At 57.3% G+C, this 15,942-nt stretch overlaps 3 protein-coding genes across 3 annotated transcripts; all 3 read left to right on the forward strand.

Moving 5' to 3' along the window:
* Positions 1–1,045: 1,045 nt before the first annotated feature.
* Positions 1,046–1,914, forward strand: P884DRAFT_253896 (uncharacterized protein). Its single transcript, XM_069440843.1, has one exon. It carries the CDS (start codon positions 1,538–1,540, stop codon positions 1,862–1,864), a length of 327 nt encoding a protein of 108 aa, XP_069301973.1. The 5' UTR covers positions 1,046–1,537; the 3' UTR covers positions 1,865–1,914.
* Positions 1,915–2,081: 167 nt separating this feature from the next.
* Positions 2,082–4,733, forward strand: P884DRAFT_266198 (uncharacterized protein; the record flags this gene model as incomplete). Its single annotated transcript, XM_069442012.1, has 2 exons — positions 2,082–2,114; positions 2,211–4,733. 2 exons carry the CDS (start codon positions 2,082–2,084, stop codon positions 4,731–4,733), a joined length of 2,556 nt encoding a protein of 851 aa, XP_069301974.1.
* A 3,632-nt stretch (positions 4,734–8,365) lies between these two features.
* Positions 8,366–12,448, forward strand: P884DRAFT_188853 (uncharacterized protein; the record flags this gene model as incomplete). The annotated part of the gene is made up of 3 exons (XM_069437395.1): positions 8,366–9,499; positions 9,628–10,661; positions 10,750–12,448. The coding sequence occupies 3 exons, from the start codon at positions 8,366–8,368 to the stop codon at positions 12,446–12,448; spliced, it is 3,867 nt and encodes a 1,288-aa protein (XP_069301975.1).
* Between the last annotated feature and the right edge of the window lie 3,494 nt (positions 12,449–15,942).

Raw genomic sequence — 15,942 nt, forward strand, 5'->3', positions numbered from 1 at the left:
TGCCTGCATTTCTGCTCATCATTCACCAGACAGCCGGGTCGAAGCGAGACTTTCGACTGTGCCGGCTCGCTGAGCCCTCAGTCGTCTCGACATTCCTGGCGGCCTGAGAAGATAGTGCTACTCGCGCTCCTGCGCCTGCATGGCCTTGGGCGCTCACGATTGGCTAAGGGCTGCAGCGAGACGGCATCTTGGGGTACACACACGAAAGCCGACGGGTAGGAGGCTGCATTTCAGCGCCTGTGCGGCTTTCCTCCCTTGCTCTGCCGGGCGATTTGGTTTGGTGTCTTGAATGGTGATTGTGGAAGAATTTCGCACCAGTCGATCCAAGCACGCCCACGGCACTGAAGCTTGAGCAGTTCACCGAAGAGATGCCGTGCCTCCTTCATCTGCTGCGGCTCCAGCGTGTATCACAAGAGGAAGATATATATCATCGCCACCTGATCTGACTGATCACCGGGGAAGGATTGGTCCAGCTGATCACCTGGCCTAGCTTTTCAAGGCCCTGTGTAGGAGGCCTTTTCACAGTGCGAGATTATTGCCTGATTTCGAGGCCCGGTGGGGTGCGGGCTGTGGGAAATTGCCCATCTGCTTAGCACTTGCCCAGCTTTCCAGGATTCGGCTGGTTACCCCACTCAAGCATGGCGTTTCTGGGCACCCATACCGCTCCAGGCAAGTGGGCGCCGCTTAACCTTGCAGTCAAGAGGTCCTTACTGCCGCTAATCTGGACCCCCAAACTAAGGTGTCGCGTATTTTAATTTGGGCTGTTACCCGGCCCCTCTTCCCACCAGAGAGGACCGTTCTTATTTTTTTTTTACCCCTTCATTTCTGGCCCTTTCGCGACGGGAAGACGCTGCACTCAGGGCGCGTCGAGAGTGCAGCGAGAGCACCGGTGGATTTTCTTTCCTACTTCACCGACTCAACTATCCGATTCCCGGTCTTCGTCTTTCCCACTCAGCCGGCGCTCGCCTCAAATTCCGTGCTGCCCCAGCACGCTTAAATCGGCCAACCCCCATCAGATACTTGCGAGGCTAGGTACCTTCCGACTTCGAGGACCCATCGATATCCTTAGCTGCTGGCCATATCTCGGTTTACATTGTGAGTATCTTTGCATTTTTTTCTTCTTTTTCTTTTTTTTCCTGTTGTGCCTTTGACTGTGCAATCGAGCGGGCCTTGCCATTCTCCGCAGTGTTTCCCAAGCCGCGTGCCGCAGCGAGTTGGCGGTTGTCCAACAATCTTGACGAAAGGAAAAAGAGAGATCGCTCTATCTGGTGATTTGGCCGGCAACCCCGGCCGGCCTTTCCCTTCTGCTTGCGAGCTTATGTGCGCGCGCGAGACCTTTTCGGTCCATTTCTTCCATCGTACCCGTTGCCGGACAGGCTTCGCCAACGCCAACTGAGCATATCATTACCTCGACCGATCATCGAGTGACGAGAAGTCGTGTGGAAAAATCGATGGAAGAGATTTTCTCTAGCAATCATTTGCAGTCCCAAGTTTGGTCTTGAAACCGGCCGCAGCCGTTGGGGGCAACCGTCGGACCATGCGAACGACCTTGAGCCAGGTCTGGCCCAAGTCCGCGACCGACTTTCTCATCAAAACCACCTTCCCCCCTCCTCTGGTCCCTTTGAAGCCTTATAACTGCGCGCCGCACAGTTTTCGTACCCCGCATCCGACTGGTTCGAACTCCAAGCCCTCCTTGACTGGCCGAGTCCTCGTAACACCGCCCAACCCCTATCAAAGCACAATTTTTGCCGCTCGCGGAGAGCCGCTCGGGTCATTTGTCCGCCTCCTTCGCTGGCTGCCTCGTTCTGCCTTCTCACCGGCCACCAGCTGCTTTGCGCGAACTGACAGGGAATCGACTGACTGACACATGATCCTAATTAGGCTCCTGGCCGACGATTAGCACGACCTTTTTTTCGTCACCGCTCCTAGATTCGATACCTCCGATATCAGGATCTCCGATAAGCGTTCAACCATCGACGGGTCTCGAAACTGCGCCTTCCCGGGCCCACGTTTGGGTATTGCGACTACCCGCTTCCTCGGACAACAGCTTTCTCATGCGTCCCCGCACATAAGCAAAGAAAATGGACTCGGAAGACGGCGAGATTTTCATCAAGGTACTGCGTCATCATTATATGCGATGGGGACCATATTCCCAGCACCAGACTACATTTTATAAATGTGAGCGCAAGACTGACGGCTTTCATGCGCAGCAACTGGCTAGCTTTGTGCGTACTCATGAGAAGGCTCTTGCCAACGCGCTTCAATTTAAGAGACAGAACGCCCCTCGCCATGGAGCCTCGCAGAGTGTGTCCTCCATTCCGACAGGGACCGTGCCGCCTTCCCCGACGGTGCCTGAAAGACCCTCAACAGCTGGGTCAACTTCGAGCACCCTCGCCGCCGCCCTCTCACTTGGAACCTTGAACTTCACATCTCACAGCGTCAAGTCGGCAAAATTGGCTCTGACTCCCCATCATCTATTCTATTTGCTTTCTCGCTTCGAGGAATTAGGCATCCCGGTCGGACCTATGAAAGTTCGCCTCGAGAATCTGCACGATAGCAATGTCTCGGCCAACTACGTGTCGTTTCTCGGCCAGTCGCAGCGTTCAAAGAACCGGGCTTCTGACGTAGGCTCTATCCGTTCTGTCTCAAGCATCAGAAGCGTGATGTCGAGCATGTCTGCGCTGTGGGCCAGTTTCAGCATTGGTTCGAGCATATCGGCTGCCCGGACGGAAAAGCAGAAAGCTGCAATCCAGGCCGATCTGAAGTATCTTTATTCCGCCTTCACCAAGATTCCCTGCCTGAGGTTGGCTCCAGATTGGCGAGCCCGGCTTATCAAGGGCTACGAGGAGTTTCCGTTTGACTCTGCGGTGCCGCTGTATGCATTCAAGAACGTACAAGCACTCGAGATCTGCGACATCGACTTCCGGCAGTTCTTTGGGTGGGACAGGCTTGCGGATCAGCTCCGATCCCTTACGCTCAAGCGTGCCAGCATCGATGACCCGGCAGATATCCTGATCGATATCGTATTAGATGACATGGACAGACGTCGTCGCCGAACATCCAAGGGCCACACATCTCCTTCAAGACCGTGGCCTGGGGCTTCAAGTCCTCGAAGAAGCCCAACTGCGTCCAACAACGAGCTCGCTAAATCGGCCCCCATTCCAGGCCTATCTGAGCCGCGAAAGTCCACAGTAGACCTGCAGGTCGGGTCACTCAACAGCGAAGTAGGAGGCGATCAGGGTGGATCTGGTGGGCCGGAGAGTCGGAGGCCGTCTGTTGCCAGGATCGACAGCGAGGAGCTGAGCTCGCCTTCCAAGGACGATGGCCGGACGCGCAGCCACTCCCCCCGACGTCCGGGAAGTTCTAGGAACCCATCGGCAAATGTGCGCGGCTCTCACAAAATTCGGCGATCGGGCTCCGGGAGCTCTCACTCGAGCCTTTCCGATTCGTGGCACAACTCGCGCGGGAGCTCCTCGAACCTCCTTCCCGCCGGCGTCCTCCCGGTATCCAAGTGGCGCTTCCTCAAGCACCTGAGCCTGGCGGATAATTCGCTGACCGCGATCCCCCCGGGGAGTTTGAACCCTCTCGCAAACACCCTCAATTCGCTCGACCTCTCTTCCAACCTGTTCACGCAGATTCCCGACAGTCTGGCTAGTCTGACTGCGCTCCGTGCATTGAATCTGGCTCACTGCATGATCGAGTCTCTGCACTCTCTCACGCGCAACCCGCTGCCGGCGATCAGCGCCTTGAACCTCCGGGCGAACCGGCTGCAGTCGATTGCAGGGATCGAAAAGCTCTTACCGCTTGAAAGGCTAGATCTGCGAGACAACCGGCTGTCTGATCCCATGGAACTGGCTCGGTTAACCGGGATCCCCGACATACGCGAGATCTGGGTGGAAGGCAACCCATTCACGCGCACCCACCGGGACTATCGCATCACCATCTTCAACCTCTTCCGCCGGACACCTGGGTATACCGAGGATATCATGATTGACGCTACCGGGCCGTCATATGCCGAGAAGCGATATCTGGCGGAGCGAGCCGAAATACCACCCGCCGTACCCGTCGTCAAGCCCGAACCCCCGGAGATACCTGCTGTCGACGTGAGCAGACCCGCGATCATCTATGATGCTCCTCACAAAGAGCCAGCAGTCCTCCGCAAAGAGAGGCCTCTACCGAAGACGGTCACCAGCGAAGTCAACACCAGTTCTACACGACGTCGCAGGGCGCCCAAGCGTCGCATAGTCGATCTCGCTACCAACGATAACCCTGTACCCTATGCGCGCCCCGTTGACCGCCACGCGGACGCCGTCCACAACAATACGGATGCTGGTGATCACTACCGTACCTCGCAGCCGGCCGAGACCCCCGAGACGACACAGAATGCCGTGGCGGAAACCTCGGTTCACAACAAGGCGGATGTAGCCCGGGATGTTCCCAGGATTGACACCAATGTTGTACCCCAGTTGCCTTCTATGTTCGGCTCTCCGGGAAACAAGGCCCACTGGGATGTTGGCGGAGAACTCTACCGTCAACGGATTGAGGATATCCGCAACAAGGTCGGAAACGGCTACCTGAGTGTTCTCAGCGAAGAGGGTTGGGATGCGTCGTCCCGCCCACCCGAATTGCACCAAGCAACCGAGTTTAGCGCACCCTCTCCGTCTATCAACTCTGACCCTACGATGACCCGGCCGAATATGCAAGCCATCCCGAGCGGCGGTACGTTCGCCTAGCGAACGAAGTTACTCGAGACTTTTTAACTTCTTACCCAATGATACCCCCTTTTTTTGTTCTACGCTGCTCGGCTTGATGATCCTCCGGGACTGGGCTTTGCATTTCACGTTGGCTGGGGATGACTGCGCCTTCCGTCATCCGATTGCTTGATCTCTTGCTCAGTTGTCTCGGAATGGGAAACAGACATGGCAATGAGCAACTGATCCATAGCAAGACGGACAGCGTTGGGATCAGGAAAACCCGTGTCTCTGCGATGCACATCTGTTTATTTGGCAGTGTTGCTGGCTGGGGTTCGCTTATCTGTTGGTTCCCGGTCTTGAAACTTCTAGTTTTCTCTGCCATCTTTATTTTCTGCATTTCGAAAAGATATCACGGCACAGCACATCACTTTTTGCTCACTGGAGCATATTTGCATGCATGCATTGCATACCTGGCGTTTCGGTCGTACATGGGGTTTTGGGATGAATGGGTGGTTGAGAGGCGTTTGTATGATTTGGGATGTCTTGCTGTTTGCGTGGAGTTCTCCTTTTGTCGCTGGTTTGAGCGAGGCTCCTTATTTCCTCGTCCGACTGGTTGATAATACCCACCGCCCTTTCCCCCGGTGAATATTAGACTTGAATGGGAGGGGGGAAAGAAGGAAGGAAAGCAGTGCTATTTGGCCTTGGGGGCGGTTTCTTGTATAAAAAGTTGTGATTATTTTCGGGCTTTCTGGCGGATATAGGAAGACAAGGGAAGCGTGAGGGAGAGCACGATGAATCAATGAGAGCAACTTGTGCTCTTCGACATCTGTTTATCTGTGGCGGAGCGCCTGAAGTGTCGAGTCGTGTTCTGATGCGGTGGGCTTGCTCAATGCGTGGTGCTCCGGGCTTGCCTTGTCGACGCTCAAGCAGAGCTCTCCGCTTCTTCAAGGATGATTTCTGTCTGTCGATCGTCATGTTTGTTTTCTGGCAGCGAAGTATGACTTGAATGCGCATTTTCCAGTCCCCTCTCTCTTTGCCTTCCCATCCGTGTCTTGTCAGTCAAAGGCAAGAAGCTTTTTGGGACGCAGGTTGTTTGCCCGGAGTGAGAGGTAAATCACTCTTTGCTAAAGGTAATGGGTAGCGCAGGTTATCAAGTTCTGTGGTACACTTGCATCAGATGGCACGGATAAGTCAAAGAACCAAGACTTCCTTGGAGTAGGCGTTTACGGACAAAATGATGTGAGAGTCCGCCAGTGCAGGTTCCTGAAATAGGGAAGATACGTCCCCAAAGGGCTCACGCCTCGATTGGCAATATGAATGGGCTGGAGAACACAGTAACGGAGATGTTGCATGGGGCGACCGTCAAAGGTCAGCCAGCAAAATGGTCCGTAGATCTTGTAAGAACCGCGTTTGACAGACCCCAATTGTTGGATAAGGGACGGGACAAATGCATCACGGGACCGCGTGGGTAAGGTAAAAGGGATTGATTGCCTGGGGGGCAGACGTACCTGCGGTACCGATCGCGTTGGCCAATCTCAGGATACTCTTTTTTTTTTTTTTTTAGCATCTACATTGACAACCGACTCGCGGTGACTGACCAAGGAAGTGTTGAAGAATGTTGAGCTGCAATTTCTTTTTCATCGAGCACTCGAGAATGAAGATGTTCGTTCTTTGGGGCATTCTGATGGGTTCGAAGAAGAGAAACGTAGAGAGAAACAACGCGACGAAAATTGCAGATTGGTCAATGATACTGGAACAACTCGAAACTTGAACAATCATGGCTATATTGGGACAAGTGGAAGGTGCGGTTGGCTAAATGCCGAGCTTGCCTGAAGGGAACTTGTGTCCAAGGATTGAGGATGAGGGTGTATGTGTGTGCGAGCTACGGAGTACAACAAGGTACGGGTAACTTGCTAGTGCTGCGTAAGGGCGACTACGGGCAAGGAGGCGGCGTTTGGGTAGGAGAATACGGTTCTGCGTCAAGGGACAGGCGAAGGCGCCAGGAGCAACAGCAAGAAATGGAATGGGGCATACTGGCCGGCACTTGGGAAATGCGATCAGCATTTGATTGGTTTGCCGCAAATCGAATTCTCCCGGAACGGCTGTGGAAAGGGAAAGTGGAACGTTCTGGGGGGGTGGTGTGCCAAGGCTCGCCAGAGCGGCAACCACGTCATTTTGGGGTCGCTCTCTGAGGGTCGCCATGGGACGAAACTCAGCCCTACGAGGTGTGGGCGGTAACTAGCAATTGAGCGTATATGAAAAACTTGTGATGTTAAGGCAGCACCCGATTCCGATCTTCTACAACATGACGCTCTGCACGTACTTGTGTGTAAGCGCGCCTCATCTCGGATCATCGCAGGCATATGTGTATGAGTACAGATTTCTTAGCTTGAGCTACTAGTCGAGAATGCAATGTCTTGTTCTTTGCGAATGCTCGTCTCCAAGATTACACTACATAGTAGAAGCCACGTGAAGCTTTGAAGGACTGTGGGGCTATGTATGGAATTGTGTGTGGCCTTACACTACGGATTACTCTGTACTGCTGCGGGCCAACGCTAGCGCATAGTGCCGTGGGTCCCCTCACAAAAGCGGGAGCTCAGAGGATGTACAGATCCGTACGGATTACATTACATTACAAACTCGTAGTGTAGGTCGACTACTCAACAGTCGTGAAGCTACGGTTCGAAAAGAGACACAGAATTCGACGACCGAATGCAATTGCAGAAGTTGTTGTACCAGCCTTTTCTCCAACTGAGCCGAACAAAAATTTACGAAAACAAAGCAGTTTCGACACTCGCACCCTTCAACAACCACCAACAAATTCCGGACCGCAGATCTCAACAAAATCTGCATGTGATTGGTGCGCCCTGGTCAGACGCACGGACACATGACTGCGGCTGCATTTACGTAAGCTACTGAGGGAGTCGACGCCACTCCACCGGGAGGTCTGCGCGCGCTGATTGGCCGAGTTGACACCACGCCTCGCGTTTTCCTGAACGTCACGTCCTCCTAAGCTGTGGACACCACGCGGCATTCCACACGACCAAGCATCGCAACATCGCTCTTCTTGGACAACCGGCACACGGAAGACCTGTACATCACTCGTATAGTTGATTCCGATCCAAAACAACCACCGAATGGCCGTGGCCAGACCCGAGTAACCCCGCATCGAGCGACGCTCTCACGCCGACGACCCCCTTTCCTCGCTCTCGCCCCCCCGCACCCCGCCTTCCTTCCCCCTTCTCTCCCCCTTCTGAGCGGCCCCTACCCCCTCCGTGCCGGCGCCGGACCGACGAGACCATTCCAACCATCCCACGTTGCTGGCCATGGCTCCGGCTCCGTCAACGCCGAGACGTACGGCACGGGGTCGTCCCCGGGGCCGTCCCAAGGGGCCTGGCTCTGCAAGCGCGTCTCGGTCGAAGAGGACGGCCCCAGACGGCTCGGCCACCGAACCCCCGCCGAAGCGTCGCCGGTACATCCCAGGCGGGCCCGGTGGCGGTGGGCGCTTTGTTGAAGAGGACGGCACCGAGATACCCACCGAGCCCCAGGCCTCCTCGGCAACCGCGTCGCGCGCCCGAGCGTCTCAGGCGCAATCCACCCCGACCGTCTATCCGCGAAGGGAGCGAAGCACGCGCATTCGTACCGCCGTTAACCGAGACCAGCGAGATGATATGCAGTACAGCTCGGCCGCCGCCGTGGCCGCCGCCGTCGTGCAGAGCGAGGGCTACAAGCCGCGCGAGGAGCGCGGCTGGGAGGAGTTCCATCCCAACCTCGACATCGAGGCCACCTTTATGGTATACCAGGCAGACGAGGTCGACGGGGTAATCAAGTCCGTTCCGCCCACCCCGGCCGCCCAGGCCGCCCAGGCCGCCCAGGCCGAGCCCAACCCGGTCGATGGCACCGGCACGCCCACCACGGAGGCAAACCCGGGCGCCTCGCACGAGGCCAACGGGACTCCGAGCGGGAGGGACAAGCAGCCGCTCGGAACGTCGCTAGCGGAGGCGGCGACGCCGAGCCGCCGGCGGTCCGCCAGACCAGCGCGGGAGTCGTTCTCCCTCTACGCTACCCGCTCCCTCGACTCGGCCGGCCTCGGCCTCCCCAAGATCCCCAAGGTCCTCCCCATCTCGGGCCAGAGCTCCAAGGAACGCCTGGACCTGAAGCAGCCCCAGTATCGCAGGACGAACCGCATTGCCCTGTTCGAGAGCAAGACGTTCGGCCAGGCCAGGTACGTCGACAGGTCGATGATGAATGTCGGCTACCAGGAGAGCGACCAGTTCATCCGGCCGGAGCGCGGCCTGATCAAGGCGACCGATGCCAACATGGAAGAGGAAGTGGACCCGACAAGAGCCGACGGCGATGCCGTCCAGCACTCGGCAGGCGCCGTAGGTCGCGTCGAGTACGACATGGACGAGCAGGACGACATGTGGCTCGAGAAGCTGAACGAGCAGCGGAAGGCGTCCGATCTGGACCCCATCACCCGCGAGATCTTCGAGATCACCATCACCAAGATCGAAAAGGAGTGGCACGCGCTCGAGAAGAGGATACCGAAACCGAACCCGAAGCCGCCGCAGACCCACCGGCCGCGCTCGAGCTCGGCCGCCGCAGTCAACGGCGAGCCCCAGGCCGGCGAGGAGCAGGACAGCAAGTGCGCCGTCTGCGACGACGGCGACTGCGAGAACACCAACGCCATCGTCTTCTGCGACGGCTGCGACCTGGCCGTCCACCAGGAGTGCTACGGCGTCCCTTTCATCCCCGAGGGTCAGTGGCTGTGCCGCAAGTGCCAGCTTATCGGGCGTGGTATTCCGGTAAGTCAACCCTCTCGGCGGCGGCGGCCTTTCCCGGAACAGCGTTGGTCTCGCTCCTCGCGTGACTGCCGTTCTCCTTTTCCCTCCCCTGGTCCTTACTGACTTGACTGACTGGCCTGGCGTCGCAGACGTGCATTTTCTGTCCCAATACCGACGGCGCCTTCAAGCAGACGAACTCGTCCAAATGGGCCCATCTGCTGTGCGCCATGTGGATTCCCGAAATCTCTCTCGGGAACCACACGTTCATGGAGCCCGTCATGGAGGTCGAGAAGGTCCCCAAGACGCGGTGGAGGTTGACGTGCTACATCTGCAACCAGCGGATGGGAGCCTGCATCCAGTGCTCCAACAAGAGCTGCTACCAGGCCTTCCACGTGACGTGCGCCCGCCGGTGCCGCCTCTACCTTAAGATGAAGAACAGCCAGGGGGCGCTCGCGGTCCTGGACGGCACCCTCCCGCTGAAGGCCTTTTGCGACAAGCACTGCCCGCCCGACTACGCCGAGCAGCACAACGTTGCCCAGGCGACCAAGGAAGCCAAGCGCTTCTACAAGCGCACCATGAAGGGCCGGATCTGGGCCGACAGCCAGGCCTCCGCCTTGCAGCTCGCCGCCACCCACCGCAACGCCAGGACGGAGCATCCGCCCGACGAGTCCCAGATCACCGGCGCCAAGGTCTCGGCCGTGCTCGCAGACAACAAGAAGAAGGGCCAGCCGCCCAAGAACGTCTGGAAGCTACCGTCCGGCGCCCCCGTCATCCCGCAGGCCGTCTTCGACCTGGTCGAGAGCGCGCTCGCGCGGTTCCCGATCCGCAAGCGCAAAGACTTTGTGGGCGAGGCCTGCAAGTACTGGACCCTCAAGCGCGAGGCTCGCCGCGGCGCCGCCTTGCTCAAGCGGCTACAGTTGCAGATGGAGACGTTCTCGTCCATGGAGCTGACGCGCCGCAACTTTGCCGCCATGGGCCCCTCCGGCAAGGCCCGGCTCGACAGGAGAGTCGACTTTGCCCGGGGCCTCGTCGCCGAGCTCGACAAGCTCACGGAGCTGTGCAAGCTGGTCGAGGAACGCGAGCGGCTGAAGCTCGAGATGGCCGAACTCGAGGCCGAAATGGTCAACACCTGCTATTTCCCCATCTACAAGCTGCTGCTGCCCGTCCTCGAGAAGGCATTTTCGTAAGTCCTCTTCTCACCCCGAAACAAGTTGCCCCGGTGTTTCGGTAGACAAGGGGCTGGACTAACGTTGGCTGCGATATGCATACAGGCTGGACAAGAACGTCTTCAGGCAGGGCCTGCAAGAGCTCCAAGCCAAGATGGATCGGCGTTACTACGTGACCACTCTGCCATTCACGCAAGACCTCTGCCGGGCCATCAACGAAGGCATCAATAACCCGCCGGAGTCGGTCGTCCAGAATTCGGTGAGACCCGTCGAGGCCTCGCCCTCTAAGCACAATAACTATGCCGAGATCGGTGCCCGGAGGCGGTTGGGGAAGCGCATCGTCAAGTCGCTCCAGCCGTACTTGGAGACGGCGCTAAGGGCCGAGGCCGAGATCACCGACCAGCCGCATGACGTGCTCCGCAAGGAGCTCGAAGGCATGCTCGAGGCGAGTGTGGAGGTGCGACAGCAACTGCCCGTCGCCAGCATTACCGTATCCCCCGTCGAGGACGCAGCGCCAGGGCAGCAGGAACAAGTAGACGTTCACATGGCTGACGCCCCCGCCGAGGGCCAGATCATAGTCGCCGACCAAAGCGGGGGCGAAGAAGACGCCGAGGGTGAACCCGACGACGATCTCGTCAGCCCCGACAGGGACAACATCCAGGTCGGAGGCTACGACGAGCCGACGCCCAGGCCCAACGGCGTCCTCTCTGCCGCCCACTCCGTCTCGGGCGAGCCTCAACCGGACACAACGACCCCGCACCTCGCCAACGGCGTCACCCGTCTCGACAAGCCCTCCACATCCCCTCCTTCTCTCCCGGGAACCAGTTATTCCACCCTTCCTCCCCCTGCTGGTGCTACTGCTCCTCCTTCTCATCACCAGCCCGACTCCACTACCACCACCACGACGTCCTCCTCCCACCCTCTTACACCGCCTCGATCCAATACCGGCTCCGCCTCCACTGCCTCATTCAACGCGACCCAGAACAGCAACAACAATGATGACAACAAGGACAACGATATTGACAACAACAACAACAACGACAACGACAACAACGACAATGGCGCTTCGATCACCACCAGCACAACCGGCGGCAACACCTGTGCTGTCACGAACACAAACACAAACACAAACTTTCTCACCCACGGCGGCATCCCCTGGTACCTGGCAGGGTTCGAGCTGCGCGGCACCACGGCCGTACAGGAGCAGTGGACGCCCGGGCGCGAAGCCGTGCGCAGCCTGAGCGAGGAGCTGACGGACATGGACGACGAGGCGCTGCGGGACCTGGAGTTTGACGTCGACGAGGAGAGGACGATCACGATCCGTGGAGATGGGGTTGATGGTGCGGGTGTCGGGGGTGCGGATGACGACGACGACGGCGGCGGCGGCGGCGGCGGTGGTGGTGGTGGTAATGGCGAGGAGGATGACGGTGATGAAGATGGTGGTAAGGATGTTGCTGGTGAAAATGCTCATCACAATGGCGGTGATGACGGTGACGATAGTGGTGGTAGCGAGGAGGGGAAAAAGAGGAACGGGAGCGGTGACGGCACAAACGGGGTCGCGAGGACGCCGCCGTCACCACAACTACCACAACCACCACCACAACCACATCCACAACCACAACCACCTCCACCTCCTCCTCCTCGTTCACAACCGGCCGGGGCGGGCGTTGGCAATGCGAAGAAGGCGGCGGCGGTAGGCAGCAGCAGTCCGAGGAAGAGAACCCGGAGCGAGGTCGCCGCCGCGGCCGCGGCCGCCAGCAGGTCGCTTCGGAGGGGAGTCCGGAGCTCTTCCAGGAAGAAGTGAGGCTGTCTTACGGCCCTCTCTCTCTTTCTCTTTTTCTCTCTTTCTCTCCGATTTCTCTACCCTATCGCACAGTTGTACGAGTACACTTTGGAGGAGGGATGGGGGAAACTACTGAGTTCTGGTTTTCGATGATGCTGTGGGAATTTTTTTTTTTGGGGGGGGGGGGGGGGTTTTTTTTCTTCTCCCTTTTTTTTTTTTTTTTTTTTCTCCCCCCCCCCCCCCCCCCCCCCCCCCCCCCCGGGGGGCCGGGTCTCCCCCCTCAGTCCCTTGCTGATGTTGCGAGGGCTTCATTCCATCGGGGTTGGGCTTAGGCCCGTCTCTTTTGCGCGTCGCTTTTCTTTTCTTTTCTTTCACATCTTGCTTACATCACCACCCTCCTTCCCTTCCGCAACCTCTGTCACGTGCTACGATGGTTGATAAAGGTGTTGAGGAGGGACTGGGATTCCGGAGGAGGTGAAGGCGAGTGTTATAGCATTGCTTGGGATTCAATTTTCTTCACATTTTTTTTCATCCCTTCTTTTCGTTCAGGCTTCTGCTGCTGCGTTGATTCCCTGATTCCTCATTCCCGTTTACTCTTGCTTCTTTTTTTATCATGGGATATCTCCTTTCAGGCCCTCGATTTGATTTGTTTCTTCGAGACACAGAGATGGATCCAGCAAATGGTATGGATGCGGAAATGGTTCTGCTATTCTCGAGAAATGGAGGAAGGGATTAGGACTTGTGTGGCTGGGTTATTCACTGTCTGGGATTTATACCTACTGTACGGAGTTGGAAGGGGAGATGTTTTCGGCTGAGTATCATGCTTATTCGCCGACTTGTTTGTGTCTTTGCCTTTGCTATCTCTCGTCTGTGGGTGGCCTGTGGTTTTTAGTTTGGGCGGAGGGAGCCTGGATGGGGAGAATAACTGCTAGCTCGCGGATCTGGGCTCGGCCTTTGATTGTTGATAAGTAGCGCAGGTGCCAGAGATACCTTTGTGGGAATATAACTGTATTTGTGTTCTTTTTGCGAGAGCATTCTCTCTCTCTCTCTCTCTCTCCCCGATTCTGGAGGAGAAAGTTGGGCCGTCCTAAACGAGGCGCTAGAGATGATGGGATTGCAGGAGGTGCAGATGTGTCGTGCACACCCAGTATGTAACGTCTGTGTGTAGTTTGGTACACAACTTGACGACAAACAGGGGCAAGGTCGCGCTCCAAGCCGCTGTTGTTGAATGTATGTCTGGATTATGTATGTACATATCGTATGAAGTACGCACTGTGCACCCGTTTCCCAACTGGGACACTCGAGGCTGTTGTGTATGTGTATTGTGGACAGCATTAGGCTGACAAACACGAGTTTAGCGCGAAGAGTAAAGTTAAAGTCTCTTATCTTACACTTGGATCTTAGTCTTGATGCATCTTGCACTGCCTTCCCTTCCAGTCAAAGATATCATTGTGCTTTAGTTGCTCCCTCTATGATGCTGTGGCTACTCGTTGATCAACATTGGGGCTCCATCAAGGGGCGTTGTCGATGACAAAAGCCGAGAAAGCGTGGAAACACCGCGGCCCGGGGATGAAGCGATCGGCGGATGGCAACTCTCAACACCCACGGGACCACGAAAGGAATGATGGTTGTGTATCGAAACAGTTGCCGACTTCCAAGTATGCAAATACAAAGTACACTAGCATTGGGATGCCATCGGATCAACGAAACCCCTCGAGAAAACCGTTCAGGCGGAGCGATTCATGAGACTTGGGCGCGTGGTCCCGGGGGGCTCTGTTGTGTTCTGGATGTGGTGTGGTGGTGTCTACTAAAGTCGAGTGATGACAGCATCGGAGGAGGGGCAACCAAAAGCTGCCCCGCTCCGGCGGAGCTGCCTCTCGAGAAGCCAGCTCGAACGCGCAAAGGAGGACGACGGGAAACAAACAGACCACCAACAAGCAAAACAAAAAACGGCCGGCTCTTGCGCACCGAGTCGGAGATGCCAGCATCTTACGCAGTAACCGGTATGCGTGCATGTATTCTGTAATCCGTACATACGCAAACGGGCGGGCGAAACGGTCGCAACCCAATCCAGCGACGAGGGTAACAGCAGACCAGATCCGCCCAATCGCGCCAAGAGCTCCGATGCATTGGGGAATGCAGCATGCAGACCGTATCGTTTGTCCTGCCTGGCTTTGCTGAGGTTCAGTCAAGTAATATTCCGTGGCGTTGACCGAGGTTTCACCCAGCGCATGGTCGAGAGGGCAGGCAGGCGTCCTCGGCGGAGATTGGGCAAAGGGGATGGCAAGGGCATCCAGCGAATCCAGCGAATCACGCGCCATCCCATTGCGAAGGTGAGCAGCAACATGCCCAAAAGCCTCCCCGACCTGACACGCCGACCACAGAGCATCCAAGGATCCGGCCCCTGGGGGCGCAGCAAGATGCGGCGCCAAGCAGGCGCCCGACAACTTTGGGTCGGGGGTCCTCCAGAGAGCTCCAGTGAAGCTAACCCAGTACAGCAGTACGGGAAGTACACGAGCGTAAGAGGCGTTCCCCGCCACGACCAACATCGGATGCACATCGCCAAACTCGCGTTTGCGCCCATGTCGAGATAACTAAACCAAGAAACGAATCACAGTTCCACCGACATTGAGTACCAGCTCTGCCGTGTACGAGGTCCCGCCGTACTGGACTCCAGCAGGACCAAGCTCACTCCCACTCCCCCTAGATTGTGCTGGGGTTGCAACGCTCGCCAGAGGAGCTACTTACTCGTAATATCCCCGGCCGACCACCGAGGCTGACGGCGACCTGAATCAAATTCGGCTTCCCCGGGAGCCGTGGGGTCAGAGCGCTCTTGAGCGGCGCTGCGGGCGTTGGGCAGCTGCGGTTGGCGATCGTAATCATGGGCAGAGAACCCAAAAGACACCGTTTGCGACTCGATGCGTTCCGGTACCGGTAAGTAGTGACTGGACGTGTCGACATCCGTAACTCGTTCGTCATGGCGGAGTTTGTTCGTTCACGTTGCGGCTCGGGGAAAGCCTTTCATTTTAAATCGTTGCCGAGGACGGGGGGGGGAGAGGGAGAGAGAGAGAGAGCGCGCCGAGGGGTCGAGCCCCACTTCCGTTAGGTAGCAGGCCAATCTGTTGGAAGCCTCCCGATCTGGGTGCAGGCCGGGATGGAGGGCGGCACTAACAACTCGCAGGCGAAACTTTGCGGGCGGAAAGATAGCAGCTACGCGTTCCAGACCCCCGGCCCCGCGTGGGCTCCCCTATCCAATTTTTCGCGGCTAGGAGAGAGCAAGTGGTGTTTTTGTCCCGGCCAGTGTCAAGTGGTGCCTTCCGACACTGCGTTCCCCCCATAGCCCTGCGCAGCACCCCGGGCTCCATTACCTTTCTTTGCCTTACCTCTCTCCCGGCTGTACCGTGTGGTCTCCTCCGAATCCTGACCTCCTCAGCAACGCGAGAGCAATTTTTCTTGACGCTGCGTCCCGACCAGACCCCGGAATCCTCCATCGGCGAGACACGCAAAGCACAAAA

The sequence above is a fragment of the Thermothelomyces heterothallicus genome, assembly GCF_042370625.1.
Source record: "Thermothelomyces heterothallicus CBS 202.75 unplaced genomic scaffold P884_scaffold_1, whole genome shotgun sequence".
NCBI lineage: Eukaryota > Fungi > Ascomycota > Sordariomycetes > Sordariales > Chaetomiaceae > Thermothelomyces > Thermothelomyces heterothallicus.

What these genes read in the sequence shown, in the direction of transcription:
- P884DRAFT_253896 (XM_069440843.1), top strand. Translation starts at nt 1,538, where the DNA reads ATGCGAACGACCTTGAGCCAGGTCTGGCCCAAGTCCGCGACCGACTTT.